General features: G+C 37.6%; 1 protein-coding gene and 1 pseudogene across 11 annotated transcripts in view; both read right to left on the reverse strand.

Moving 5' to 3' along the window:
- The window catches only part of PBRM1 (polybromo 1), a 184,168-nt gene that overhangs the window by 112,510 nt on the left and 43,671 nt on the right, over positions 1-27,987 (reverse strand). For 6 of the 11 annotated variants that reach the window (XM_037797947.1, XM_037797915.1, XM_037797989.1 and 3 more), the window contains exons 13-15: positions 12,058-12,199; positions 10,870-10,967; positions 2,329-2,605 (exon numbers count right to left, since the gene is read on the reverse strand). In XM_037797947.1, the coding sequence (XP_037653875.1) occupies positions 2,329-2,605; positions 10,870-10,967; positions 12,058-12,199 (517 nt within the window). Of the gene's footprint in view, positions 1-2,328; positions 2,606-8,702; positions 8,748-10,869; positions 10,968-12,057; positions 12,200-27,987 lie in introns of all 11 variants that reach the window. The other 5 variants (XM_037797937.1, XM_037797922.1, XM_037797930.1 and 2 more) reach the window with 1 other exon arrangement.
- On the reverse strand, positions 19,248-21,418 carry LOC119505326 (annotated as a pseudogene).

Consider the following 27,987-nt stretch of genomic DNA (forward strand, 5'->3'; position numbering starts at 1 on the left):
TAAGCCAACTCTGTAGGTAAACTCATTGCCCTTCCTACTACGTAGGACATGACTCCCAGGGGTGAAAGACTCCTTGGCAATGAGGGACATGACTCCTAAGGATGAGCCTAGCCTTGGCATCATGGGATTGAGAAAATCTTCTTGATCAAAAGGGGGAAGCAAAATTAAACAAAATAAAGTTTTAGTGGCTGAGAGATTTCAAATGGAGTTGAGAGATCATTCTGAAGGTTATTCTTAACGCATTATATAGATTTCCCTTTTTAATTTTTAGTGTATTAGAATAGCTAGAAGGAAATAGCTGAAACTGTTGAACTATAATCCAGTAGTTTTGATTCTTGAAGATGACTGTATAACTATGTAATTTTGATGGTGTAACTGTGAAAACCTTGTGACTGACATTCGCTTTATCTAGTGTATGAACAGATGAGTAAGTAAATAAAGACAAAAATCATAAATAAATAATAGAGGGTGGAATAAGAGGTATGGGATGTTTTAGGTGTTCTTTTTAATTTTTATTCTTATTTTTAATTTTTGGAGTAATGACAATGTTCAAAAATTGATTGTGAAGATGAATGCACAACTATATGATGATACCATGAACCACTGATACTTGTATACTTTGGATCATTATCTGGTATGTGAATATATCTCAATAAAACAGCATTTAAAAAAACAGTTTAGGACAGTCTGGAGCTCAAAAAATGCTTAGGCTCACTACAGAGGTAAAATCACAATCTCTGTGAGGTCGGCTTGGGCCTCCTCAATCTGTTCCTGAAGCTTCCTGAGTGACTCTAATGTGCAGATATGCAAGCTAAAGTTTGAGAATCCCTGCAGCAGAATCACTGCAAGTTTTAATAAAAATTCTGAAACACCTTTAAAAGTATTGCTTTTTTCAAAAAACCTCTTTTCCACTGGACCCTCAAGGTAGCAAACTTAGCCCAATGGAAATCAGAGATTAAATATTTCTGATAGTTGGAGAGTAGTATCTCAAATATTGTTAAATCCCAAGTCTGTGCTCAGAGAGAGTGGATTTACAGTCTGGAATCTGGTTTGTAGAAAAGGCAACACTCGCTGCTTAGTGATTTCCTTCTGAAGACTGAGCCAAGGGTGGTAACATGTAGCCCAGAACAAGGTTATTTACATAATAGCTTCTCTCCACAGCCGAGGCTTAGGTCCTCCCTTGACCTCCACCAGAGAAGAGGGGCTGAGGGAATAAGTGACCTCTTTTCTTTGGCTATCTCTCTTAAGGGTGGCTTTTTTTCTCAACCAGATAGACAAGTGGCACATTAGCCAGTGATACTGAAGATAGTGTAAATAAACTTCTATGACAGAACCATTTGTTTGATCCACAAGCAGATCTTCAGTGCCTAGTTTATTTTATATTCAAATGTAATATAATATAACATTTTTATTTCTGGAAGACTTAAAGTGGATGAGGGATATCACACATGATATGTATCAAAAAAGGAAGGACGTATCCTAGCTATACTGATAAAGAACTGAAAATCAAGATGCAAATTATTTAGAGATGCATTTATGGGAGTATCAGGCCAATTCTTATATAATCATACAATTATATGAGGACAGTAATAAAAATGATAGTGAAAGGTCAAGGGAGGACCTTCTGATAGTGAAAGATTTTAATCGATTCCATTGGCTCTCACTGAAGTGTACTATGCCTAAATGTTCTATATACATTATCTCATTTAAACCCTACAACAGCCCCAATGCAAATACTATTACCCCTAATTTATAATGAGGAAATTGAGGCTCAGAAAGGATACATGACTTACACAAGGACTGATAGAGCAGAATTCAAATCTAGGATGTCAGACTACTGAGTATGCGATTTTAACTTTTACAATGTACTGCTGACCATTTTAAACAATTCAGAAATGACAAAGTATTAAGCTAGAGCAGGATTCAAATCTAGTATGTCAGACTACCGAGTATGAGATTTTAACTTTTACAATGTACTGCTGATCATTTTAAACAATTCAGAAGAGACAAAGTATTAAGCTAGTCACCGAGAAGAATAAACTAAGAATAAACAAGCTGGCTGGACATGGGGTCAGTGGCCTGGTGCCCATGTCCTCCCAGCACCTGTGCTCCATTCAAGGAGAGATCCGAAAGGCAGGCCCCCATCCCACACCTGGGGCATGAGAACGGCTGTAGAGCACCCTGTGCTCACTCCAAGCTCGGGTCCCTCTGTTAATGCATCCAAACATCACGAGTCCAGGAGGCTGGTGCATAACTCTGCCCATCATGTATTATACTACTGGCACCCAAAAGAAAATGTGCCTACTCCAGGACTGCACACATCCTTACCTGGGAGCCTTCCTCGTTATAGTGTCTTGCATTCCGGAACATCAGCTTCATGTCTTCTATCATTCCTTCTTCCCCTGCATATTTGTCATTGCGGATGTTATGCTCAATTATTTTCAAGTCCATAGGCTCCAAGATAATTTTATAATAATCAGGATAGTCCTTTTTGGATGGTTTAACCATAAATAGATCACAAAGTCTTCTGCCTGAACCTGGCTCTCGAGCTTCGAGAACAACATTGAATAAGATTTTCATTCGCTGCTTTCTTATGTTCTTTTTACTGTTGAGGGAGGAGGCGGAAAAAAGGAAAAATAAGAACAGGGCCATTTTTCTTTATACAAAGATGAACATGAAATGAAACAGATTGATCATGGGGGGGCAGGTGTTTCATAATGATTACAATTTATTGATTACATATGCCACATATACAGTAAACATGCTATAAGCAAATATCAGGAATTTTCCAAAATAGTTAAAACAATGACCTTGGGAGGAGCAGCCAATGAACACCAGACAAACCTGTTTATAATATCTCATGAAATGCAATGCTTGAAAAAAGATCTTATCTGACATCCAAATAAAATGAAATTCTATTATCAACTGGAACACATTTTATGTTTTAAAGATGAACAGAGCAAACGTGCAACAAACCTAGTGATTCCCTATTATTATTACTAACAATCCTCATTTCCAAAAAAAAAAAAAAAAAAAAAAAAGCCAAAAAACCTAAACAAACAAAGAAAACATAAAGAGAAGTGTTCCATCACTTGAGATAACCTCTCCTGAATGCCTGCATATTCTGCTTGCCAAAAAACAAAGGGAGACTATCTGCCAGGCTAGTATCTCTAGAATGGGTACAAGTTGCTCTTGCATTTATTCCGTCCCTGTTCCCTGCCTCCATCAGCATTACCCCATTCTCAACTAAGTTTAAAAATACTCTCTAGGGTAAATTTTAAATTTAGTCTCTAGAGTAAATTTTCATCATTGAGTTTAAATCCCCTCCTGTCTTGTCCTCCAAATTGCTGAGAAACAGATGTGAGTCATATGGAACAAAGTACAACGGAGCATAGATTAGCACCAGAGGTAAAAGGGATCCAAGAGAGATATGGTCTAGTGTCTTAATAGTTGAGGAAACTGGCTCTGAGAGGCTAAATGACTGGCCCAGTGAATTATTAGAAGGGACAGTCTTCTGATCTGATTTCTGGTCCACTGCTCTTATGTCTTCAGGACTGATTAAGAAATCCTACCCAGACTCAAATCAGCAGTCTCTAAGTGAACAATCAGGTAGGTAACAAAAAGAAATGATCTACGACTTAAATTTTCTATTCAATAAACGTTTACTAAGCTCTTATAATGCAGTACTAAGAGGTAAATATTTTATCTCTCTCCTGTCCTATAAATAGAAGGAAGTTCATTCCTGAAGCAAACTATGTGGCTGTTTGAGTCTCCTAGTCCAGTCCTTTGACCACTCTTTATTGTTGGGTCATGAAGAAGCTGCAGGCCAGATATTTTCTCTCAAGGTTTAAAATACGTTTAAAAAAAAAAAAAAAAAAAAAAAAAAAGATAAAAAAAAAAAAACAAAACTTGAAAAAAAATTAACAGTTGAATAAATATCTATCCCTAAATCAAGATTTATAAAGGTCTCAGAAATGCCTATCTTACCAGTATCATGAAGCTCAAGGCAACCTGAAACTAGTCCAAAAAGGAGAGAAAAAGTAAAGAATCTTTATCTCCTAGAGTTGGGGTCATCCGCATCATCTCTGTCTTCACCCTGACTGCTCATTTCCCTTCATTGCCCTGAGATCCTTCCTGTCATTCTCTCCCCTTATTCCTTTTGTATCTCTGTGTCAAGTAAGTGTTTGTAGATAATGGCAATCTAGGAGAAGTTTCATTAAGTGGAACTCTTTTCCAAAGAGGCACCTTGGGGTGATGATGTGAGTGAGTTCTCTTACCCAGGTCTTTAGCAAGTGGATAATGGAAGGGGAGCTTCAGATAGTGCTCCAATACCACACAGTGCCACATCTGGGCAGACATAAAAACACCAATGATTTTAACCTTCAGTAAGCCTCTAAAGAAAAATTTCAGAACTTGGATTTGATATCACAGGAATCTATATTTTAAAACTCCTTAAGTCAAGATCAAGATGGCAGATTGAGATGTTTCAGGGCTCTGTCCCTTACCTATCCACCCCTTGGCCCCCACAGAAGCTTTGAACAACCAGAAACTTCTGGCTCTCAAAGCTACAGAAAACAGTTAAAGGACTGCAGTAACAGAGTGAGCAATGAATCAAGAAAAAGGTTATTTAAAGCTGTAGGATCCTTTGGTGTCCCTGGCTGGTGTCCCTCTACCACTCCCCATTGGCTTGACAGAGCCAGCCAGCTCTCCCAGTGCAGATCCCTGGTCCTAGCTCCAGAGGGAGCAGATTAACCCTCATGTACATACTGAAAGCACATTATGTCTGGCCCAATCTGCCTGGTGGTGGCCTGAGGGACTTGCCCTCCCAGAACTTACCCCTGAACACTCCTACCACTGTGGAGATCTGTCAAGTCGTGCTGTCTGGGGCAAGAGATTGCTATCTATAGAACACACAGTGCAGCGCCCAGGACTGTGTGGAAACTGTTTCCTAGGGAAGAGGGTATATTTGGAACAGTGTAAATGAAGGACTTCTAGGGCCACAAGTGCAAAAAAGATCAACTATCCCGCAGGTTACTCAAGCTCTGCTCCCTTTTTGTCGTTCGTTCTTCTTTCTGCTCCTCAGATGAATGATTTCAATCATTTATTCTTCAAGTTCTCTGATTCTTTCTTCTGTCAGCTCCAATCTGCTGTTGAACTCCTCTAAAGAATTTTTAATGTTACTGTGGTCTTCAGCTCTGGTTGATTCCTAGTCACAATTTCCATTTCTCTATTGATATTCTCTTTATGTCCATCTACTGTTTTCCTGATCTCCTTTAGTTCTTTGTCCATGTTTTCCTTTTGTTCTTTAAGCATATTGAGGAACATTTTTAAAAGCCTTTGTCTGGTATGTCCCAGGTCTGGTCATCCTCATTGATGGTTTCTAATGCTTTAATCTTCTCCTTTGCCTGGGCCATCACTTCCTGCTTTTTTGTATGTTTTGTAACCTTTTATGGAAACCTGGACATTTTGATATTTTAATGTGTTACTGCTGGAATTTAGACTCTGAGGTGTCTGTTCCTTAAGTTTGTAGTCAGCTACCGTTAAGGAAGAGCTTTCCTGGATTGTCAGGAATTAACAGAGAAGAAAAAAAAAAAGAAAGAAAAGAAAACACCTTTCCCGGACTTTGCAGATTGATCTGTACAAGTGCTCCCCTCTCCTTCAGGGTTTATCCATACAATGAGTTTAGAGAATATAACTCCAGTCTAAAGTTTAGGGGCCTCTCAGTTCTTTTCTGTAAATGCATCCTGTCTTGGGCATTTGTGTGCAGCCCTAGGAAGTCCCGTTTACATGGTAATGAGTGTTCCCTCATTCCTAGGAAAGTTTTCTCCCATCTGGGCACTATACTGTATGTCCTACAGCCAGCAATTTCTTCCCCAAGCAGCAAGATTTGACTGCTCTGCCACAGTGTTCTGTAGGAGAGGGCCATGAGCTGCCTTCTACATGCAGGGCATGTTCTGGGAAGACAAGTTCCTCAGGCACCACCGGACATATCGGGCCAGTATGTGCATGAGAGTTACTCTACTCCTTCCAGAACCAGGAACAAGGATCTGCATAGTAGAAGTACAGTCCAACTCCACACTGAGATGATGGGGAGGGGTAGTGGACCAGCTGAGCAGGATGAAGGTACCATGAGATCCTACAGCACTTAAGTAGTTTTTTGTTGACTTGGTGCTTACCAAGTTACTGTGGTCCTTTAAGTGTTTAGTGTAGCTTCAAGAAAGATGTTTCTGCCAGTTCTTGCTGATTATTCAAAGTTTCTGTGGGGAATGAAGCCCTTAAGCTTCTCACTTGAACATCTTAAGCCTCCTTTCCATTTTTAATGTGATAGCATTAGCTCTGACTCTCTTACTTCATGGCTGACCATTTCATCAAATGTCTTTTTTCATTTTTTTTTTTCTGAAGATACAGTTTATTGTTAAACGTGGAGACACAGAAGTTTCCCTGGCTTGATAGGTTATACAGGGAGGCCACCTCCTAAGAACTGGGAGCCTGAAGGTGGGCATCAGGCTGGGAGAAGGCCAAAGCTTTGCGTGCCTGAAGGCAGGCACCAATTTAGATAAGGACATAGCCAGGCTCCTTCCGTGCTCCTGTCTCCTGCTCCTGCTGTCTCCCGTCTAGCCCCAAAGAGATTGTCCCTTGAGATCAAAGACATGCAATCACACCTTATGGCTTTAGAAAAAATGCACCCTCCCTGAAATACCTGAAAACAGTCCTGTAGGAGACTACCTTGTATGCTATAAAAACCTGTAGAATGAGTAGAATAAAACTTTCTTTTGCATGAACACAGAGATAGAGTCAGCTCCCTTCTTTCACAGTTAAATGGACTGATATTTGCATATATAAATACATAATCCCCACATATAGTAATAATAACTAACACTTCTACTATGTGCCAGGTACTGTGCTAAACACTATAGACGCAGTCTCATTTAATCCTCAATCTCTGAAAACCAGGTACAATTACTATTTCAACTTCTCAGATGCAAAAACTGAGCCTTAGAAAGTTTAAGTGAATACCCAAGGCAGTAGAACTGAGAAGTGAATCAGATGATAATCACCATACTGCTTTTAATTATGTCCCTTCTTTTCCCATAAGTCAGTGCCTATCAAAAACCTCTCAAATCAGTCAACTCTGCTCATAGGCTTAAAGATTCCCCAGTATTTTGCTCTCTGGCCTTAAAACTTCAGGGGTTCTTACAGTTAAGCTAAGTAAACCCTAAGGTTCTTTCTTCTACAAGGCTTACTATACTTTATCTTCAAATCTTCAAGGAATAAAACCTTTTAATTCATCTTTCCCAGTAAGTCTTCCCAGACTAGTAACATCTGACTAGAAAAACACAATGAAATCTACTGAGCCCTCACTGATGGCAACAGGTACCCCTTCGAGAAAATAATCAAAGCTACATTTATCATTTACTGTATCCAGGCCCTGTTCTAGGTGCTTTATACTTATTAACCATTTGGGTCCTCACAGTCATCCTATGTAGCTTATTATCATCAACCCCCTTTTCAGACAGAATTGAGATGAGGCTCAGATAGATCACAGAGCTAATAAGAGCAACAGCTTGGATTTGAACTTGGGCAGTCAGGCTCTGGAGCTAGGGGTCAAAACACTATCCCATGATGTCCCCCAATTCTATTTCTACTACAACCCAGAGTGAGTGACATACAGTATGAATGATACATATAAAAAAATACAAGCTATGGTGTCGTTCTTAAATTTACCAGCTGAGGAAGAAAATTTTTCTTAAGGAATATATTAGGAAGATGACAATAACACAGTAATTTTCTAGAATGGCCTACATATGGTAGCAACTTGGTAGACAACTTAACACATCTATTTTTCCTAAAGCTCTCTGAACAATCATACAATATTCCCATACAACTACATAGTTGTATGCAACATGCAGTTATTTTACTATATTGTTCCCACAAAATTTCATGTTTTCAACCTGCCTCTTTCCCTGGCCAAGAAGTTTGTGGCAGGTAGAAGAGATGAACAGAATTTCCTTCTTTATGTCTTATAAGAGCAGAGTTGAGTGTTCTGCAAGCAACTGACACTCCATGAATGCCAGATGGCAAATGTGAAAACAAAAGCACCACACCATTATTACTAAGAGTATAACATAGCAAAACTCATACCCTGCTTTTAAAATCATAAGTAACATGCAAAAGAATGGACGCTTTTAAAGAAATAATACATGGACAAGATCAGAAACTAAGGAAATGTACTCATGCTCTAGAAGCACTAATCCATGGCATAGATGTCCACATGCATCGACATCACTTGATTGTTAGTGTTGATTCTGATGCCTCCACAATCCCCAATCTGACAAAGACATCTCTGAAAGGGAACTGGCTAGTCACTGACACCAGCAATGCCAACAAATTATCAGCCTCTACCTTTAGCTTCAGAAGCACAAGCCACAGTGATTGGTGAGGGGGCTTTCTGCCCCTGGCAAAGCTAGCAAAAAAATTAAGGCTACCGTTGAACATATCCAAGCTAACTAATCTGAATTTATTTTACTAACTAAACTTCTAAGTTGTACTGCTTTATTTATTCATACAATAAACTGGCACTCAAATAAAAATCTTTTATTTCATATGTTTAAGGCTTCTCTTTTCACCTAATCAGTACTGACCATGCCACAGAAAAGTTACACTTTTAAAAGTATGTTTATGCATAAAAAAGGACTGCACACCTGGATAGCCTCCTGAGACCCAACATCTCACTGTCATGAGTGTTCCTGGGAAAGCAGAAACAAACATTACATATGAAGAGAAACAAAATAAGCAACACTGGAGGGTCAAGTATAAACCAATTAAGGTTAAGAAAAAAGATTATTTGGTCCACAGGAAACAAAATAATAAGAGTACTGGGAACATTTCAACATGGAAGACAGTAGATAGATTTTTGGGTAGAGGACTGGGGAATGAGGGAGAAGAATGCACTAACAGAATAAAACAAACTATACACACATCCAATTTTTCTCAGACTCTTTGGTATTAAAAAAAAATAAGGTAACAATAGAATTATATACAATACTTAGGAGTCAGACTCAACGGAACTTGGAAAACTTGGCCCTAACTTGTCTGGCCAAGCTTAACTTAATCTATTAGGCTGTTCTGTCTGCTTGAATTCTGGAGAAGTTTACTTTTTATTACCAATACATCTCAACATAAATACTTTCTAAGAGGCTCATCATGTTATTTCTTTTGTCATAGTCCAAAGTATAGGGCTTGCTTCTCTGATCTTTTAACATCCACTTATGCCCGCATTTCAAATCCAGGTTTGTTCTTTTATTTTTTTTTAGCAGATGATTTATATTTACTCTTTTTATATTTGTGTTTTTCATTTTATTCTCTAAAGTGAGAATTTATTATTTCAAGAACATAATGCTTATTTTTTTTTTACAGGAGCATTTAGGTCAACAACTTTCATTTAATGTACTTGGGATGACCCACAAACTACAAGCCACAGAGATATGCCATTTCTAAGGACTTGGCCTGGGCTAATTCTTCCTTTTAACTGTTTTTTTATCACTCAACTAGTTTAAGATCTCTCTTTTCGTTCAGTGTTGGCACTAATTGTACCATCACTTTGCCTCCATTACCTTCTTTTGCCTGAGAAGTTTTTATCTTTGATTGGTGACTGATCTGGAAAACACAGGTGATGCTGTAGTAGAGTTATATAATTACACCCAAGATGTTCTTGATTTGATGTCTTTGATCTGGTTTCACATTTTTCCTCCGTTGTCCCTGGTATAACAAGGAATTAAGAACTTGGGAAGGATGAAATTCATAGGCCAGTAATGGGAGGTGACTCATACTCAGGGTACACCAATTGATTTAGATACCATGGCATAGCATAGCAGTTATTTTCAAAGGTAAAAGTTTTTCCCAAATGCTATTTATAAGAGGGAAAGACAGGACAGCTTCTCTTTTCTAAACCATATTTTTTAATCCTCAGATTTTAGTGGCTCTATATACTGCATGTACAGAACTGTGTCAACAGTTACTAATGACTTCTTCATTACAACTTTGAATCTGTCAAGCCCTGCTATTAAGGCGGGGCTTATCCCTTGTCAAGGTTTCCTTCCTGGATTGACTGCTGTTGCAAAGATGGTAAGACAGTTAAGCCTGAAGGAGTGTTCTACAATGATTAGGCCAGAGAAACTCCAAGTGGAGATAGAGACAATAGACAGTCCTGTATGATTCCTTATAGGAGTCCAGCTTCAGGGTTTCACAGTAAGGCCCCCTTCCATAAAATCCATGACAGGAAGGAAGAGTTAGGGCAGTTGAAGGAAAGGTTAGAAATAAAAGAAAACCAAACATCTAGCTTAATATTTTATGAACTATAAGAAGTTATGGTTTGGCATTTTACAATCTGATATCCTTAAAACGACACACAGAGATCAGATTAACAAGGAAAAACAAAGGGGTAAGACCAATGACTTAACTTTGCTGCAGTGGTATTACTAAATTCCTCCTTACCTTTTTCTAATTCGTATTTCATCTCTGCAATTCACCATGTAGGCATTACCTAAATTAGATTTAAGTGACACTCTTAAAATGCCACATTTTAAAAAATAACCTGGACAACAGAATGAATAACATATTTTGCCAAGTTACATATATACTTGCCATTTTTATCTAGGTCCTCTAAAAGCAATATGGTACTTACATTAATAAAACAAAAAAGCACTAATCATCCAATTTACAAATGTTTTCCTTTAGAATTAATCAACTATTTAAAGCTTATAATAAAACTCATACTTAAGAACTTAAAAAAAAACAAACATTTTTCTTCACTTATCTAAAAAAGAATAAACAGGAACCGAAGGGATATCTCCAGCTATGACTATATACCTTTTTCTTTTGGCACTACTAGTATCAGAGGTGGCTGAAGAGATCATGCTGTCTCCATCCTCAATGTCGTCTCTCCTTGCAAGCTCCTTCTTCTTTGCCTAAAACAGAGCAGATCCTTGGAGTCAAGCTCACTCTGCTGAACATTCCTAGAATATATGAATATTAAAGAACTACACATACCACCTTCACTAAGAAAGATGCATCCATAAGCAGATGCATGAAATTAAAGAATCATTAAACATTTTCAATAACCCAATTTAACAAAAGCCTGTATGACAGAAAAGTAGGTTAAAAAGTGGATCTAGAGAGTTGAGAAAACAATGCTAAGCTCAACAGCAATTAAGACTACAAAGGGAAAGGACCTGTTAAAAGAACTGAGGCAATTTGTAGGGGCATTCTGCTCTGGTGGCTATATTTAAGTAAAGCCAACTCAAAAAGGGTCTTTGGTACCCTTGTGATTTCTAAAGGGCAGTGTGGCTAAGAAGAAAAAAAGTACAAAGTAAGAGGTGAAAGAAGATCTACTTTTCAACACATGCATTTTAACGACCTTCTGCCAAACAAAGCTGAAGAAGTCCAACCACAGCAGGCTTAGAGAATACATTCACAGAGTACTGAAAAGGAAATACTTGAAATCCACAGCCCCGTCTAAGAATCACAGCACTGACTGAAGAAAATGAAGATTACACAGGTGATACTATCAGGTAGACCCAACTTGTTTCACACCTATGCCTTCCTATCCCAAAACCTCTAGATGACTTGTGATCTCAGATGCTTTCCAAGATGTGCTCTCAGAAAAGATCTGATAAGTTTGTGGAAATTATACATTGATTAGTCTTAAAATGTCCTTTCCTCCAGGAACAGACTTACTTTGACAGAGACAAAATCAAAAAAGGAATAAAGTCTAAATGATGGAATAATCTGTGACTAAAGGGAAACTTCCTGAGGGGCCTAAAATTACCTTCTAGGGACAAATCTCTGCTTCTTCCACACACGAAGCCAATCCTGTCCAAACTATTATCTCTATTCTGCATGGCTCTGACAACTTAGAAAAATATTTAGCAGTACTTGTGATTGAAATAAATGGCATGGTATTGCTGGGGGAAATCACACATCTTAAAATACACTTGAAACATGTAAAATTATTTCAAATATACACATAACAAATTTGGCAAAACCAAGAAATCATACCTGCATGACTTGCTGCAATTTCAGAACTCTCTTGTAGATGGCTGAATTGGGAACATTATAGCGTTTGGCATTCTCAAACATTAAATTCAGATCACACTCCAAATGATCTAAAGTTTCATATTCCTGGTTCTTTAGCTTGGTTCTATGAAAGACAAACACAGGGCTAGAATTTTCCTCAGCCATTATGAAACACACTTCCTGAAATCCTGATAAGCACTAGATGGTACCTCACAAGTGACTGACTAGAGGACTAGAAGTGACACTCTAAAGATATAAAAGAGGCAAAAACATCATTATATAGAGGCAATATGGTCTACCTGAAAATCTAAAATAAAAAACTATAATACTGTAAGTAACAAGAGGATCTAATAAGGTAGCCAATTACAAAGCAAATAGACCTGAAAAAACCCTAATGTAGTCACTGTTTATGGCCAACATATGTACCCAAAGAAGAGAGGAAAACGCCAAGGAGATTTTAAGCTTCCTCAATAAAGAATCATGGTGAACTACCCATTTCTGAAAATCAGAGGCCATGGTTCATAAGGAGTAAAGAAAAGGGAAAACACTGACAATACCATGAAGAAACATTTAGAATAATAAATTTAACTCCAAGGGAGATACACATGGACAAGGAATATTTGTCTTAAGATGGCAAATAAGAGGCAGATACAACAGAGACCATTCACTACTTTTCCTCTAATACAAACGCTGGTAACTAACTATGATGACTTAAAACTGACATTTTTTACTTATTTTAAAAGTCTTAAGAATTTAGATTCTCTCTCTCAGATATCACTATTATTAATACCAACTTTCATAAAGGACCCATGTATTTTGTATAAAGGAAAGAGCTACTGTTTGCCTTACCTCCATTTCGAATTATACAGGATTTTTAAATCTTTTTGATTAAAGCGCTTGTATGCTAACCACTAAAGTCACAAAAATAGTATTAAGTAATGAGTGACAATATATATGCCTAAACAACTTCACAGGATGAATGGAGAAATTCCAGACTTTTCTCTTAGAATGGCATCATTCACTTTGCATGTAATGTAAAATTTACCAAAACCATATGCAAGCTCCATGTAATACTTAAACAGATATGAATCTTGGAGAACATCTCTAAGCTGAAGCAAAATAACAACAAAGCACATGCCTAGCGTTCAGAAACAGCTTACATAGCTAGCATCCAGAGTTTAATTGGAGCTTCATACCTATCACTATCAGCTCAAAGGGTACAGTGCAAGGTATTTTCAACACCCACAAAGCAGAGACAAAACAACCCAAACTATAAATAACTTGTATTCCTAATAAATTTGCAGATATTTACCAGATTAACGTTATTCAAGGGTAGTGCAGGGAGAGGAGGACAGAATGGGACCTAAAACATAGGGATGACATGCCCCAGCAAGGCAGAAGAAAGCAATTAGTCACACTATTTAGCTACATTCCACTCTTCCATTTATGTTGCTTGGGGGACACTCAACTATCTTCCTTCTGACAACAAATTCTCACTGCTCAATACGGTAGCCACTAGCTATGTGTAACTATTAAAATAAAAAGTAAAAGTAAATAAAATTTAAAATCGAGTTCTTCCATCATAGTAGCCACATTTCAAGAGCTCAGAAGCCTTCTTATGAAGCTAATGGCTACTGTACTGGGCAATGCAGATACAGATCATTTCCATCATCACAGAAAGCTCAACTGGAAAGCACTGCCCTAGACTTGCCTGTAGCACTGATGCAGTGCACAACAGAAGGTAGCACAGGCACAGCAAGGCCTGTCAAGCACCACTGGACTGACATATTTCCTTGGAAGGGAGATAAGATTAAACATTCTACAGCATGCTACCAGGTGGCCTCAGCCACTTTCTTACATCTCACGTTCCCCTGCATGTCACACAATTGCTATAGTAAATTTGCAAAGGGAATAAAAAGGTGTAGAACTATTGACTTTTAACAAAACAAGGCTTATGTCAGAAAATTCCAACTTGGAAGAACGTCGTAGGCAGAGAACTAAATTTGCTAAATGGTTTGTCTTTTTTTTTTTTGAGCTGAACTAATTAAATGATTTGAACTAAAAACTAAGGGAGAAAAGAAACTAAAGAGAAAAACTGTACAATTAAAAAGCAATCTCTCCACATTCACAATACTGTCATCACTATTTCCAGGGCAAAGAGTACAAAAGACCAATTTCTAGCTATTTTCCTAATGAATGGAAGCCTGAATTTCTGTTCTTTCCAAAGTACAAAATAAAATGATTTTCTATATGCAATTTCTTACAAGACATCCAAAGTTGGGGTTAAACAAAAGCACTATAAATCTTACTGACCAAAATGAGGAAAACAGGATTACTAATGCAAATCCATGAAACCTAAATAGTTAGTGAATCTTGTTTCCTGGAATCCAGAAGGTATAAGGATTTTAATTCCAATTATATGGAAAGATAGGTATCTGCCACAAAGACATCATGTAAATACCGGCCTGTTATGAGCTTGCCTAGTTAAGACACTTTTAACTACTTCTTGATTCTATCTGGGTATACTGAAAAACCTAAGCAACACTGCTGGAGTTACAAAACATCGTATTTTAATATTCTCTATTTCTTACTTTTTTTTTTTTTAATTTTCTTTTACAAGAAAAGTTGTAGGTTACAGAAAAATTGCGCAGAAAACACAGAGTTCCCATATAACACCACCCACACCCCAAACCCAGTTTTCTCTTTTATTAACATTTTAGTGTGGTACATTTGTTACAACTGAAGAAACAATATTATAATTATACTACTAACTATAATCCCTAGTTTACATTTGAGTTCACCGTGTTGTACAGTCCCATGGTTTTAAAACATTTTTATTCTAGTTACATATATGCCATCTAAGATTTCCCCTATTAACCACATTAAAATATACAATTAAGTGGTGTTAATTACATGCACAATGTTGTGCGACCATCACCACCAACCAGTACAAAAACTGTTCCATCACCTGAAACAGAAATTGTGTATCAATTAAGCATTAACTCCCCATTCCCTTCCTCTACCTGGCCACTGATAACCTGTTTTCTAGTTTCTGATTCTTATGAATTTGCTTATTCTAATTATTTCACATCAGTGAGATCAAACCATATTTGTCCTTTTGTCACTTGATGTCATCAGGTTCATCTATGTTGTCTCATGTATCAGAACTTCATTCTTTTAATGGTTGAGTAAGATTCTGTTGTATGTACCACATTTTGTTTATCCATTCATCTGTTGCTGGACATTTGGATTGTTTTCACCTTTTGCTACTGTGAGTAATGCAGCTATGAACACTGGTGTGCAAATACCTGTTTGAGTCCCTGATTTCAATTCTTTTGGATATATACTTAGAAGTGGTATTGCTAGGTCATGTGGTAACTTTAAACTTAGCTTTCTGAGGAACTGCGAAACTAATTTCTACAGCAGCTGCACCATTTTACATCCTCACTAACAATGAACTAGTGTTTCTATTAATCCTCATCCTCTCCAACACTTGTTCTTTTCCTTTCTGTTAAATAGTAGCCATTCTAGTGGGTGTGAATTGTTATCTCACTACAGGTTCATTTGCATTTACCTAATGGCTAATGATGTTGAACATCTTTTCATACGCTTACTGGCTATTTATAAATCTTCTTTGGAGAAATTTTTTTACCCATTTTAAAATTGGGTGGATCATCTTTATGTTATTGAGTTGTAGGACTTCTTTATTCTGGACATTAAATGCTTATAGGATATGAGGTTTCCACATATTTTCTCCATTCTGTAGGTCATCTTTTTACTTTCATGAACAAGTACTATGATGAACAAAAGATTTTAATTTTGATGAAATCCCCTTTATCTATCTTTTCTTTTTTGCTCAGGCTTTTGCTGTGAAGTCTAAGAAACCACTGCCTAACACAAGGTCCTTGAAGATGCTTCCCTATGTTTTATTCTAGAGGTTTTATAATTCTGGGTCTTCTATTTAGGTCTTTGATCCATTTGGAGTTAACTTTTGTATATGATGTGAGGTAAAGGTCCACCTTCATTCTTTAAAATATGGATATATAGTTTTCTCAGCAACATTTCTTGAAGAGATTATTGTTTCTCCATTGAGTGGACTTGGAATCCTTGTGAAAAATCAATTGAGCATAAATGTGAGCATTTATTTCTGAACTTTCAATGTGATACCATTGGTCTATTTGTCTTGTCCTTGTGCCAGTACCATGCTGTTTTGATTACTGTCCCTGTGAAATAAGTTTTAAAATTAGGATATCTGAGTATTTCAGCTTCGTTCTTCCTTTTAAAGATGTTTTTGGTTACTAAGGACCTTTATGCCCCCATATAAAATTCTGTTTTTCAGCATGATCCAAATTTTATTTTATTTTCCTCCCTTGGCTTCACCTTTCATATACACATTTTTTAATTGTGAAATTTAACATATATATAGAAAAGTCATAACTTTCAAAGTACAATTCAACAAATAGCAAATTTAAAGAACGTTATGAGTCATAATTCCACAATTTCAGTTATTTCCTTATTGTGAAATATATATACAGCAAGGTGATAACTTCCAAAGTACAATTTAACAAGTAGTTATACAGGTAATTTCAAAGAATATTATGGTTTACAGTTCCACAGTTTCAGTCCTTCCTTATTGTGAAATATAAGATATACACAGAAAAGTGATAACTTTCAAAGTACAATTTTAATGAGTAGCTACAGAGCAAATTTCAAAGAATGTTATGGGTTACAGTTCCACCATTTTGGTTATTTCCTTCTAGCTATTATAATACACTAGCATCTAAAAAAATTTTACATAAAGATTCAGTATTTGTAATCACTTGTTAAATCCCTTCTTGTATGTTGCTACCCCTTTCTCTGGTTTAATCACTTTGCTGATTTTCAGGAGTATCTACGCAGAGAACACCCTAACTTGTTCATACTGAAAAGGGGTGTCAATATTATGGGGAAGGGAGCTGCATCTGACTGCTGTTCTTAAAGAGGCTATTGCCTCTGTGTTTTAGGCCTTATCTGGTACAGCAACACTCTGGTGGAATTAAGTTTCTGAGAGATAAAGGTAGTGAGTGAAACTTTGATAGACTATCAGATAGGGACCTAGGTATTTTGGGACTACTATTGGTTAGGGAATGGCATTCTGTGGCCATTTGGGATATCTAGCTGGAGCCTGCATAAGAAAAACCTCCAGAATAGCCTCTCGACTCTATTTGAAATCTCTTAGCTGCTGTAACCTTATTTTGTTACCTTTCTTTTTCCCCTTTTGGGAAAGAAGGTATTTTCAACTCATCAATGCCAGGCCAGGCTCATTCCTGGGAGTTGTGCCCCATGTTGTCAGGGAGAGTCACTCCCCTGAGAGTCACTGCCCCATGTAACGGGGACATTAATTTATTTGCTGATTTGGGTTTAGAGAGAGAAGACCACATCTGAGCAACAAAAGAGGTCCTCTGTAGGTGCTTCTTAGGCATAACTATGGGAAGGCTTAGCCTCCTTTTTACAGGCATGAGTTTCACAAGAGCAAGCTTCAAGATCAAGGGCTTGACTTATTAAGTAAGAGGTTCCTAATTTCACATAACATATATTCTGCCCAAGGTAAACAATCAGTATCTCACATTATCTTCACTTAGTTATACAATCACCATCACTCTCAATTTTAAACAATGATCATAACACAACATATTTCAGAGCTCTTATGAGCTAATTATTCATCCCTAGTATGAGTGTAATGCTAGTAAGATATTGCTATTAAATATAGTCTATAATATGTAATTGGTAATTCTCCCATATACCATTCTGTTGATAACTCTTTATCCCTGTGTCATACCTTAGAAATATATCATGCAAACACTTATTTAAATTTGTAGTGCTACTCTGTAGGTTATTTGCCTTTAAACAACCACTTTTGATCATGTTCACCTTTAATGTGGCACTGATATTTACAATCCCATTAATGAACCATAATCACCCCTGCCCATTCCCATATCTTTAAGTTTACCCTCATTATCATATCTATACATATTACGTTATCATTCACCCTTCACTAGGTTCTGTCTATCTCTAGATTATAAGACACTAATTTTACATTGTTCAGGGGATGGACATTAGTGGTAACATACAATATCTCTTCTTTTGTGTCTGGGTTATTTCACTCAGCATTATGTCTTCAAGGTTCATCCATGCTGTGGTATGTTTCAGGACCTCAATCCTTCTTACCGATGCATAGTATACTATTGTATGTATATACCACATTTTGTTTACCCAACCATCTGTTGAAGGACATGTGAATTGTTTCCATTTCTTAGTAATTGTGAACAATGCTACTATGAAGATCGGTATGCAAGTGTCTGTTTGTGTCACTGCTTTCAGATCTTCTGCGTATATACTGAGAAGCGAAATTGCTGGATCGTAGGGTAACTTGATATCTAGGTTTCTGAGAAACCACCAAACTGTCTTCTACAGTGTCTGTACCATTATACATTCTCACCAACAATGAATAAGAGTTCTAGTTTCTCCACATCTTCTCCAGCATTTGTACTTTCCTGTTTGTTTAATGGCAGCCATTTTAACTGGTGCGAGATGATATCTCACTGTGGTCTTGATGTGCATTTCCCTGATAGCTAGTGAAGATGAACATTTTTTCCTGTGTTTTTTAGCCATTTGTATTTCCTCTTCAGAGAAATGTCTTTTCATATCTTTTGCCCATTTTATAGTTGGGCTGTTTGTATTACTGTGGTCGAGTTGCAGGGTTTCTTTATATATGCAGGATACCAGTCTCTTATCAGATACAAGGTTTCCAAATATTTTCTCCCATTGGGATGGCTGCCTCTTCACTTTTTTTTCTTTTTTTGAAAAACACTGCACAACTTTTATTACTAAATGAGAAAATCTCATTTGTTACATCATCACATTGCTAGTCAGAGAACTGCTGCAGTGATGAAGAAAGTCAATGTTGGATCAACTAAAGTCCTCATTTCTACAACATTCATTTACAAAGAAATAATGTTCAACACAGCCCAACACAAATTTCTTTGTTTTCTTCATACTGAAATCCCTCCCAAAAATCATCTTCTAATAGGGTATTTTACTACATAAATTATAGTTCTTCATTTTTACAATTCACCACCAAACTGTATGAGAGATGCATCACAATAAATTTTCTAAAGCTGTTAGGAAATCCTTCACACATCATCATCATCTGCTACTTGTCTCTCTGTCATCATTCTCAATAGTGGGTTTGAAAGTGCTGTTTTTCCAGGGTCCAAATGTGAAGTCACAGATCTGGCCATTTTTCAAAATACCATTTTTTCTCAGACCATTCTTCTGTAACTGTTCACTAATAACTTGGAATTCTCTCATTTCATCCTCAGTTAAGGGAGCCCATGTTTCATCATTTTCACTGTCTTCCTGCCGGCCCATCTCCCCTAACAACCTGTGTTCTGCCTCAAGAACACAGGTTCTTGAAAGAACTTCAGTTTGTGGAAAGGTTGAAGACTGAATGATCTGTTGGGAAATCACTGAAGCATTGCCATTCTCCTGTGGAATTTCACTTTCATCAAAGTTTTGGTTTACATCCCTCTCTTGATGAGTACTATTGCTGTTATGCAAATTAAATGAGTCGTCATCCTTCTCTAAGCCAGTATGACTTTCATCTTTTTGTTCCTCTTCTACTGTCTCTTTTCAATGCTTTCAAAAATTCACTCTTCTTATCAGTGCATATTCATGTAAGTTTTGTTAGATGAGGGTGCTGATTAAGTTTGTCAAAAGGTGAAGAGGAATTTGAGTGGTTACATTCTTTCACTGAATTTGTTGATGAACTAAAATTCTTGGCAGTTGATTTGAAAGCATTAAAGTTGCCAACACCATATGTAGACTCATGAGGGAAAGAAGTCCCAACTTTATTTTCTTTAGTTTGGCTTTTCCATTGTGTACGTTTTGTAGGTGGAGCAGCAGGTTTAGGGACTAAGCCTTTATAAACACTTGGACCAGTCCCATTCTTAACTGGCTGTGCCTAAGATTTCCTATTACTGGGAATCCAGATAGCTGTAAGTCTTTTGTATTACCTTTCTTAATGACCAGCATTCTTGGAGCTCTACATTTAGGATTCAGAGGATATTCTCATATACCTGCAGCTAAAGATTTATTCTAATTTGGTTCTCTCTCATACTCAGGATTTAAAGATGGAAAATTCTCAGCCTCAAACTGTTTCTGTTCTCTCTTGTCTTCTTTCCTCCCAGTTTCATTGTCAGGTATGCTGTTTTCATGCAGTCCTTGGCTTTTTTCAGAATGGAAAATACTGCTACGAGAACAGGAACTTCCACCATGGTATCCCCCTCAATGATTTATGTTTTCAGTACCATTTCTTCCATGTGTACACCATTCATTTTTTTCTTTCCTTTCAAAGTTATCTCCGTTAGGATGCCCAATACCAGAATCAAAGCCATCTGAAGAGTTATGGCGCTCATGATTCACATCATAACAATTTTCTGTCCGTAAAAACTTTTCAGAATGCTTTTCAAAATTCAATGATGATTTTGTTGATGATGGTGGGAATAGGAAAATTAAGCCAGGGTGGAGCAAAGTCATGCTATGCTATTTAGGTCCAGTCTCTCCGACTCAGTGAAACAAGGCTTCAACACCTCATGGCAAGTCCAAATTCCAACAGGACTGCACAGGCAGGTGTTAGTTCTTTTCTTGTTATCTTTATGTTTTCAAGGTTTTTTTTTTTTTTTTTTTTTTTTTTTTTTTTGATATCCTTTGAAATAATATCCAAGTTCTTTGAAGATGCTTAACCTAAGACTATTTGACATAGAGTTACTGCCAGTCAGCTACCCATACTTCTGTTTTAAAGTTTTCACATGGCTATCTCTAGAATTAGCCAAGTTCCTTGAATTTAAGGTTTGTAAGTCTTCTGAAGCCTGTCTTCTTTATTATTCCATGTACTTGTCACTGTTGTACTTATCTACTCCAGATGAAATATCCAATTTATGAGCCAAAAAGCAAAAACAAAAAGAAAATTTGACATCTGAAAAGCATCCCTAAACATCAGCATATACAGGGAAACACACAGCTATCTCAATACTACCATGCTGCTGAGAAACTGCAACATTTTAAATTTCCACGTAAATAAAAGATAAAAGGAAAAAAACTCCATACTCTTTCAAGATCTTCATTTAGAAAAGCTGTCCCATTGTAATATGAAAGGGGTTGAGATAAAAAATTCCTAAAACTTTCAGTAAATGTAAAAAAAAACTGCCACGAACCTTCAGGAATATTTAAGCAGTAATATGAAACTGCAGAAACTACTCTATACACAGATCAAACATATCTTACAGTTTTGGGTGAAGAACAACAGGGGTGGGGAGGTGGGGTGGGGGTTGGAAAAATTCAACCAGCTGAAATACTTTAACCAGTTATATAATCCATTTTGAACCAAAATACTGAAGAAATGCCTGTGTCTCTTTTTAAGTAGCTTGTTGAATTGTTTACTATTAGTGACTCATTTCAGAGATGATCCTTGACAATTTTAATAAACTTCTGTGGCAAAATTATCCAAAACCATTGTAATTCCAAAATGGCCACTTCAACCATCCAGGGCCTTTAACAAAACCTAGAAGATGATCTTCATATCTGAGTAATTCAATCACCTTCTGCCCCACAGGAGGTGTCCCGGACCTCGGCGTACCACTGTGCTTGATCCCAGGAGGAGGTTTTTGGTACCCCTCTTCACTTTTTTAACAAATTCCTTTGAGGCACAGAAGCTTTTGATTTTGAGGAGTCCCCATTTATCTATTTTTTCTTTCATTGCTTGTGCTTTGGGTATAAGGTCTAAGAAGCTACCTTCTAATACTAGGTCTTGAAGATGTTTCCCAAAATTATCTTCTAGGAGTTTTACGGTACTCTCTCTCATATTGAGGTCTTTGATCCACTTTGAGTTAATTCTCGTATAGGGTGTGAGGTTTTGGTCCTCTTTCATTCTTTTGGATATGGATATCCAGCTCTCTCAGATTCATTTGTTGAAGAGACTGTTCTGCCATGGCTCAGCGGATTTGGGGACCTTACCAAAAATCAGTCGACTGTAGATCTGGGGGTCTATTTCTGCACCCTCTATTTGACTCCATTGATCAATATGTCTATCTTTGTGCCAGTACCACAGTTTTGACCACTGTGGGTTTATAGCATGCTTCAAAGTCAGAAAGCGTTAAGTCCTCCCAAGTCGTTCTTTTTTAGAATGTTTTTAGCAATTTGAGGCCTCTTTCCCTTCCAAATACATTTGATAACTCGCTTTTCCAAGTCTGCAAAGTAGGTTGTTGGAATTTTGATTGGAATTGCATTGAATCTATAGATCAGTTTGGGTAGAACTGACATCTTAATGATGGTTAGCCTTCTTATCCATGAACCTAGAATATCTTTCCACCTTTTTTAGGTCCCCTTTTATTTCTTTTAGTACAGTTATGTAATTTTCTGTGTAGAGGTCTTTTACAACTTTGGTTAAATTTACTACTATGTATTTGACTTTTTTAGTTGCTATTGTGAATAGAATTTTTTTCTTCAGTCAGGTCATTTCTAGTGTATAGGAACATTACTGACTTCTGCGCATTAATCTTGTATCCTGCCACTCTGCTGAATTTGTTTATTAGCTCAAGTAGGTGTGTCATCGATTTCTCAGGATTTTCCATATATACAATCATATTGTCTGCAAATAATGACAGTTTTACTTCTTCCTTTCCAACTTGGATGTGTTTTAATTCTTTGTCTTGCTGGATTGCTCTGGCTGGACTGCACAATGTTGAATCGTGGTGACAGCAGGCATCCTTGTCTTGTTCCCGATCTTAGGGGTAAGGCTTTCAGTCTCTCACCATTGACAAGTATGTGGCTGTGGGTTTTTGGTATATGCCCTTTATCATGTTGAGGAAGTTTCCTTCAATTTCTACCTTTTGAAATTATTTTATCAAAAATGATGCTGAATGTTATTGAATACTTTTCCTCCATCTATTGAGGTGATCATTTGATTTCTCCCTTTTGATTTATTAATGTTTTGTATTACACTGATTGATTTTCTTATGTTGAACCATCCTTGCATGCCTGGAATGAACCCTACTTGGTTATGGTGTACGATTCTTTTAAAATGTCTTTGGATTTGATCTGCAAGTATTTTGTTTAGAATTTTTGCATCTATATTCATAAGAGAGATTGGCCTGTAGTTTTAATTCTTGCATCTTTATCTGGTTTTGGTATTAGAGTGATGTCGGCTTCATAAAATTAGGTAGTGTTCCATTTTCTTCAATTTTTTGAAAGAGTTTGAGCAGAATGGTGTCAGTTCTTTTTAGAAAGTCTGGTAAAATTCCCCTGTGAAGCCATCTGGCCCTGGACTTTCATTTGTAGGAAGCTTTTTGATGACTGATAGATTTCTTTGCTTGTAATTGGTTTGTTGAGGTCTTCTATTTCTTCTCGGGTCAGTCTAGGCTGTTCATGTATTTCCAGGAAATTACCCATTTCTTCTAAATTGTCTAGTTTGTTGGCATACAGTTGTTCATTGTATCCTCTTAAGATTTTTTAAAAAATTTCTTCAGGATCCACAGTAATGTACAACCTCTCATTTATGATTTTATTTGGGTCTTCTCTTTCTGACTTTGTCAGTCTAGCTAAGGATTTTACAATTTTGTTGATCTTCTGAAAGAACCCAACCTGTGGTTTTCTTTATTCTATTTTTTTTGTTCTCCATATCATTTATTTTTGCTTTAATCCTTGTTATTTCTTTTCCTGTAATTGCTTTAGGAATAGTTTGCTGATCATTCTCTAGCTTCTTCAGTTGTTCCATTAGTTCTTTGATTTTAGCTCTTTTTTTTCCATTTTAATGTGTGTGTTTAGAGCTACAAATTTCCCCCTCAATACCACCTTAGCTGCATCCCATAAGTTTTCATATGTTGTGATCTCATTTTCATTTGTCTCTAGATATTTAGCAGTTTCTCCTGCAATTTCTTCTTTGACCCACTGATTATTTAGAAATGTGTTGTTGAACCTCCACATATTTGTGAATGTTCTAGATCTTTGACGTCTAATGACTTCTAGTCGCATTACACTGTGATCGGAGAATGTACTTTGAATAATTTCAAACTCTTTAAATTTATTGAGGCTTGTTTTATGCCCCAGCATATGACCTATCCTGGAGAAAGTTCCATGTGGACTAGAAAAGAATGTATATCCTGGTGATTTGGGATGCAATGCTCTATATATGTCTGTTAAGTCTAATACATTTGTCACATTGTTTAGGTTCTCAGTTTCCTTATTGGTCCTCTGTCTGGTTGATCTATCTACAGCAGAGAGTGATGTACTGAAATTTCCCACAATAATTGTGAAAACATCTATTGCTTCCTTCAGTTTTGCCAATGTTTGTCTCATGTATCTTGGAGCACCCTGACTGGGTGAATGAACATTTAAGATTGTTATTTCTTCTTGGTGAATTATCACTTTTATTAGTACATAATGTCCTTCTTTGTCTCTTATGACATTCTTGCATTTAAAGTCCATTTTATCTGATATTAATATTGCTGCCCCTGCTTTCTTTTGGTGGTAGCTTGCATGGAAGGTTTTTTTTCCATCCTTTCACTTTCAATTTCTTTGCATCATTAGGTCTAAGATGAGTTTCTTGTAAGCAACATATTGATGGATTACATTTTTAATCCATTCTGCCAATCTACATATTTTTCTTGGTGAGTTTAATCCATTCACATTCAATGTTATTACTGTGAAGGCAGTTCTTGAATCAGCCATTTATCCTTCAGTTTTGTGAGATGTACTCCTCCCCCCTCTTATTTCATTTAAGGCAACCTTACTAAAGCTCTTCAGTTCAGTGCCCTTCTCCAGACCTCTCTCTCTCTCTTTTTCTCTCAGCTGGTGGTGCTCCCAGAGCTCCCTTTAGTGTTTCTTGTAGGCAGGTCTCTTGCTAGCAAATTCTCTCAGTGTTTGTCTGTGAAAACTTTAATCTCTCCCTCAATCTTGGAGAGCTTTGCTGGACAAAGAATTCTTGGCTGGCAATTTTTCTCTTTCAGAATCTTAAATATATCATACCACTGCTTTCTTGCCTCTATGGTGCCTGCTGAGTCGTCACTACTTAGTCTTATGCTGTTTCCCTTGCATGTGGTGAGTCGCTTCTCTCTTGCTGCTTTCAGAACCTTCTCCTTGTCTTCAGCATTTGACAATCTGATCAATATATGTCTCAGAGTGGGTTTATTTGGATTTATTGTATTTGGAGTTCATTGGGCATCTTTGATTTGCATATCTATGTCATTTAACAGGGTTGGGAAGTTTTCCCCAACAATTTCTTTGCATATTCTTCCTAGTCCTCTATCCTTTTCTTCCCCTTCTGGAACACCAATGATTCTTATATTTATGCACTTCATGTTGTCCATCATTTTCCTGAGCTCCATTTCAAATTTTTCAATTTTTTTTCATCATTTGTTCGTTTGTGCTTTCACTTTCCAACACATTATCTTGGAGTTTGCTTATTCATTCCTCCACTTCTTCATATCTGGTGTTATGTGTCTCAAGGATCTTTTAAATTTGATCACAAAATCATCTGTTTCCATAAGAGGTGCTATTTTTTTTATTTACTCTTGCAAATTCTTATTTTTGCTCTTCTAGGGTTTTCTTCATGTCCTTTATTTCCTGAGGCATGATATTGGTGTTTGTGAGTACTTCTTTGATTAATTGCTCCAAGTTTTGTGAATCTTCTGGTTTTTTAATTTGGGTGTTTGGGTTATCAATATCTTCTGGTTTCTTCATCTATTTTATAATTTTCTGTTGATTTTGGGCTTTTGGCATTGGCTTATCCTGATAGATTCTTTCAGGATATGCAGGCTTATTTAAGCAATTATCTATAGTTTGACAGAGCTACAGCTTGGTGGAATGCACTTTCCCTGACCTACCAGCAGATGGTGCTCCTGAGCCACCTCTTACTCTCAAGCCAGTTCTCCCCAACTTCATCTACGCACTGAGTGAGAGCCCAAACCATGTGGAGGCACAATCAGTGCAACAATTTTCCGTGTGCAGAGCAGACTGCCAGCCCTGTGTGTATGGGGTGTACCCTGTGCAGTTTCGCAGGGAGTCTGCTCCAGAACACAGTAATCCCAGCCATTCCCAGGTCTGCAGGTGGAGTACCCTGGGTCTGCAGAATATGTCTAACCATTCAGCTCAGATTCCCCACAGTCCCTTTCTGCTGTGGGCCCACGAGTCCCTGGGATTGGGGGAGGGCTCCCAGAACTTCCGTGCAACACGCCTGCCTCTAGGTTGCGCACACCACGGTCTTCCATGGAGGAAGAGTGGGCGCTGTCACAAGCCAGCTGAATCTCATACTCTCTCAAGGAAGCTCTTGGCCACAGTGCTGCTAAGGATGTCTCTCAGCCACTGCAAAGACGGCTGCTCAGAGTGTGGAAAGCTACTCTCTTCTGTGATCGACTGCCTGCTGCAATAGCCAGTCCCTGGCACAGGGGTTCTTGGCTGCTGGTCTGTGAAGTGTTATCACCCATGCCAGTAACTGACATGGGTGCCCAGGACATGGAAGGTATGCCCCACTGCGTTCAACTGTGGTTCTGGCTGCCTATTCCCCAGCGGTGTTCCAGGCCAAGCACCCACCCATCTCCAAACACAGTCTCTCAGTTTAATTCCACTGTACTGGACTGTGGATCGGGCTGCCGGTTCTCCGGTGGATTTCTGGGCTGAGCACTCACCCACTTTAGAACACAGTCTCTCAGTTTCTCCCCACTGCACTTGACTGCAGCTCTGGCTGCCCATTCCCTGGTGGCTTTCTGGGCTAAGCACTCACCTGCCTCCAAACACAGTTTCTCGATTTCTCCCCACTGTGCTCTACTGTGGTTCCTGCTGCCCGTTCCCTGGCACCGTTCCGGGCCAAACATTCACCCATCTCTGAACACAGTTTCTTGGTTTCTCCCCACCGCTCTCGACTATGGCTCCAGATGCTGGTTCCCTGGCAGCTTTCCAAGCCGAACCCTCATCTGTCTCCAAACAGTCTCTCAGTTTCTCCAATTACAAAGTCACTATCGGTGTACAAGTCCCCACCCTGGAACCCAGGTAGAACTCGGGAGCTGTTATTCTGTAGCACTTTCTGTCCCTTATCTAGTGATTTTCACGGCAAAGAATTTTGCTGTGTCTCTCCTAATGGCCATCTTGGATCCCCGATCCCCATAGGTTTTCATATGGTGTGTTATCATTTTGATTCGTCTCTAGATATTCAGCAATTCTTCCTGCATTTTCTTCTTTGACCCACTGATTGCTCAAGAGTGTGTTGTTCAACCTCCATGTATTTGTGAATGTTCTGGTTCTTTGATGGTTATTGACTTCTGGTTGCATTCCATTATGGTCAGAGAATGTGCTTTGAATAAGTTCAATCTTTTAAAATTTACTGAGGCTTGTTTTTTGCCATAGCATATGATCTATCCTAGAGAACATTCCATGAGTGCTAAAGAAGAAAGTATATCTTGGTAATTTAGGATGTAACGTATATATGTCTACTAAGTCTAATTCATTTATCACATTGTTTAGCTTCTCAATTTCCTTATTGGTCCTCTGTCTGGCTGATTAAGCTATAAAAGAGAGCGGTATATTGAAGTCTCCAATGATTTTTGTAGAAATGTCAATTGCTTCCTTCAGTTTTGCCAACATTTGTCTCATGTACCTTGGAGCACCTTGATTGGGTGTGTCAACATTTATGATTGTTATTTCTTGTTGAATTGTCCCTTTTCATAGTATATAGTGTCCTTTGTCTCTTGTGACATCCTTGCATTTAAAGTCTATTTTATCTGATATTAGTATTGCTACCCCTGCTTTCTTTTGGCTGTAGCTTGCATGAAATATTTTTTCCCACTCTTTCACTTTCAATTTCTTTGTGTTCCTGGATCTAAG

Source organism: Choloepus didactylus, chromosome 1 (assembly GCF_015220235.1).
Source record: "Choloepus didactylus isolate mChoDid1 chromosome 1, mChoDid1.pri, whole genome shotgun sequence".
Classification (NCBI taxonomy): domain Eukaryota; kingdom Metazoa; phylum Chordata; class Mammalia; order Pilosa; family Megalonychidae; genus Choloepus; species Choloepus didactylus.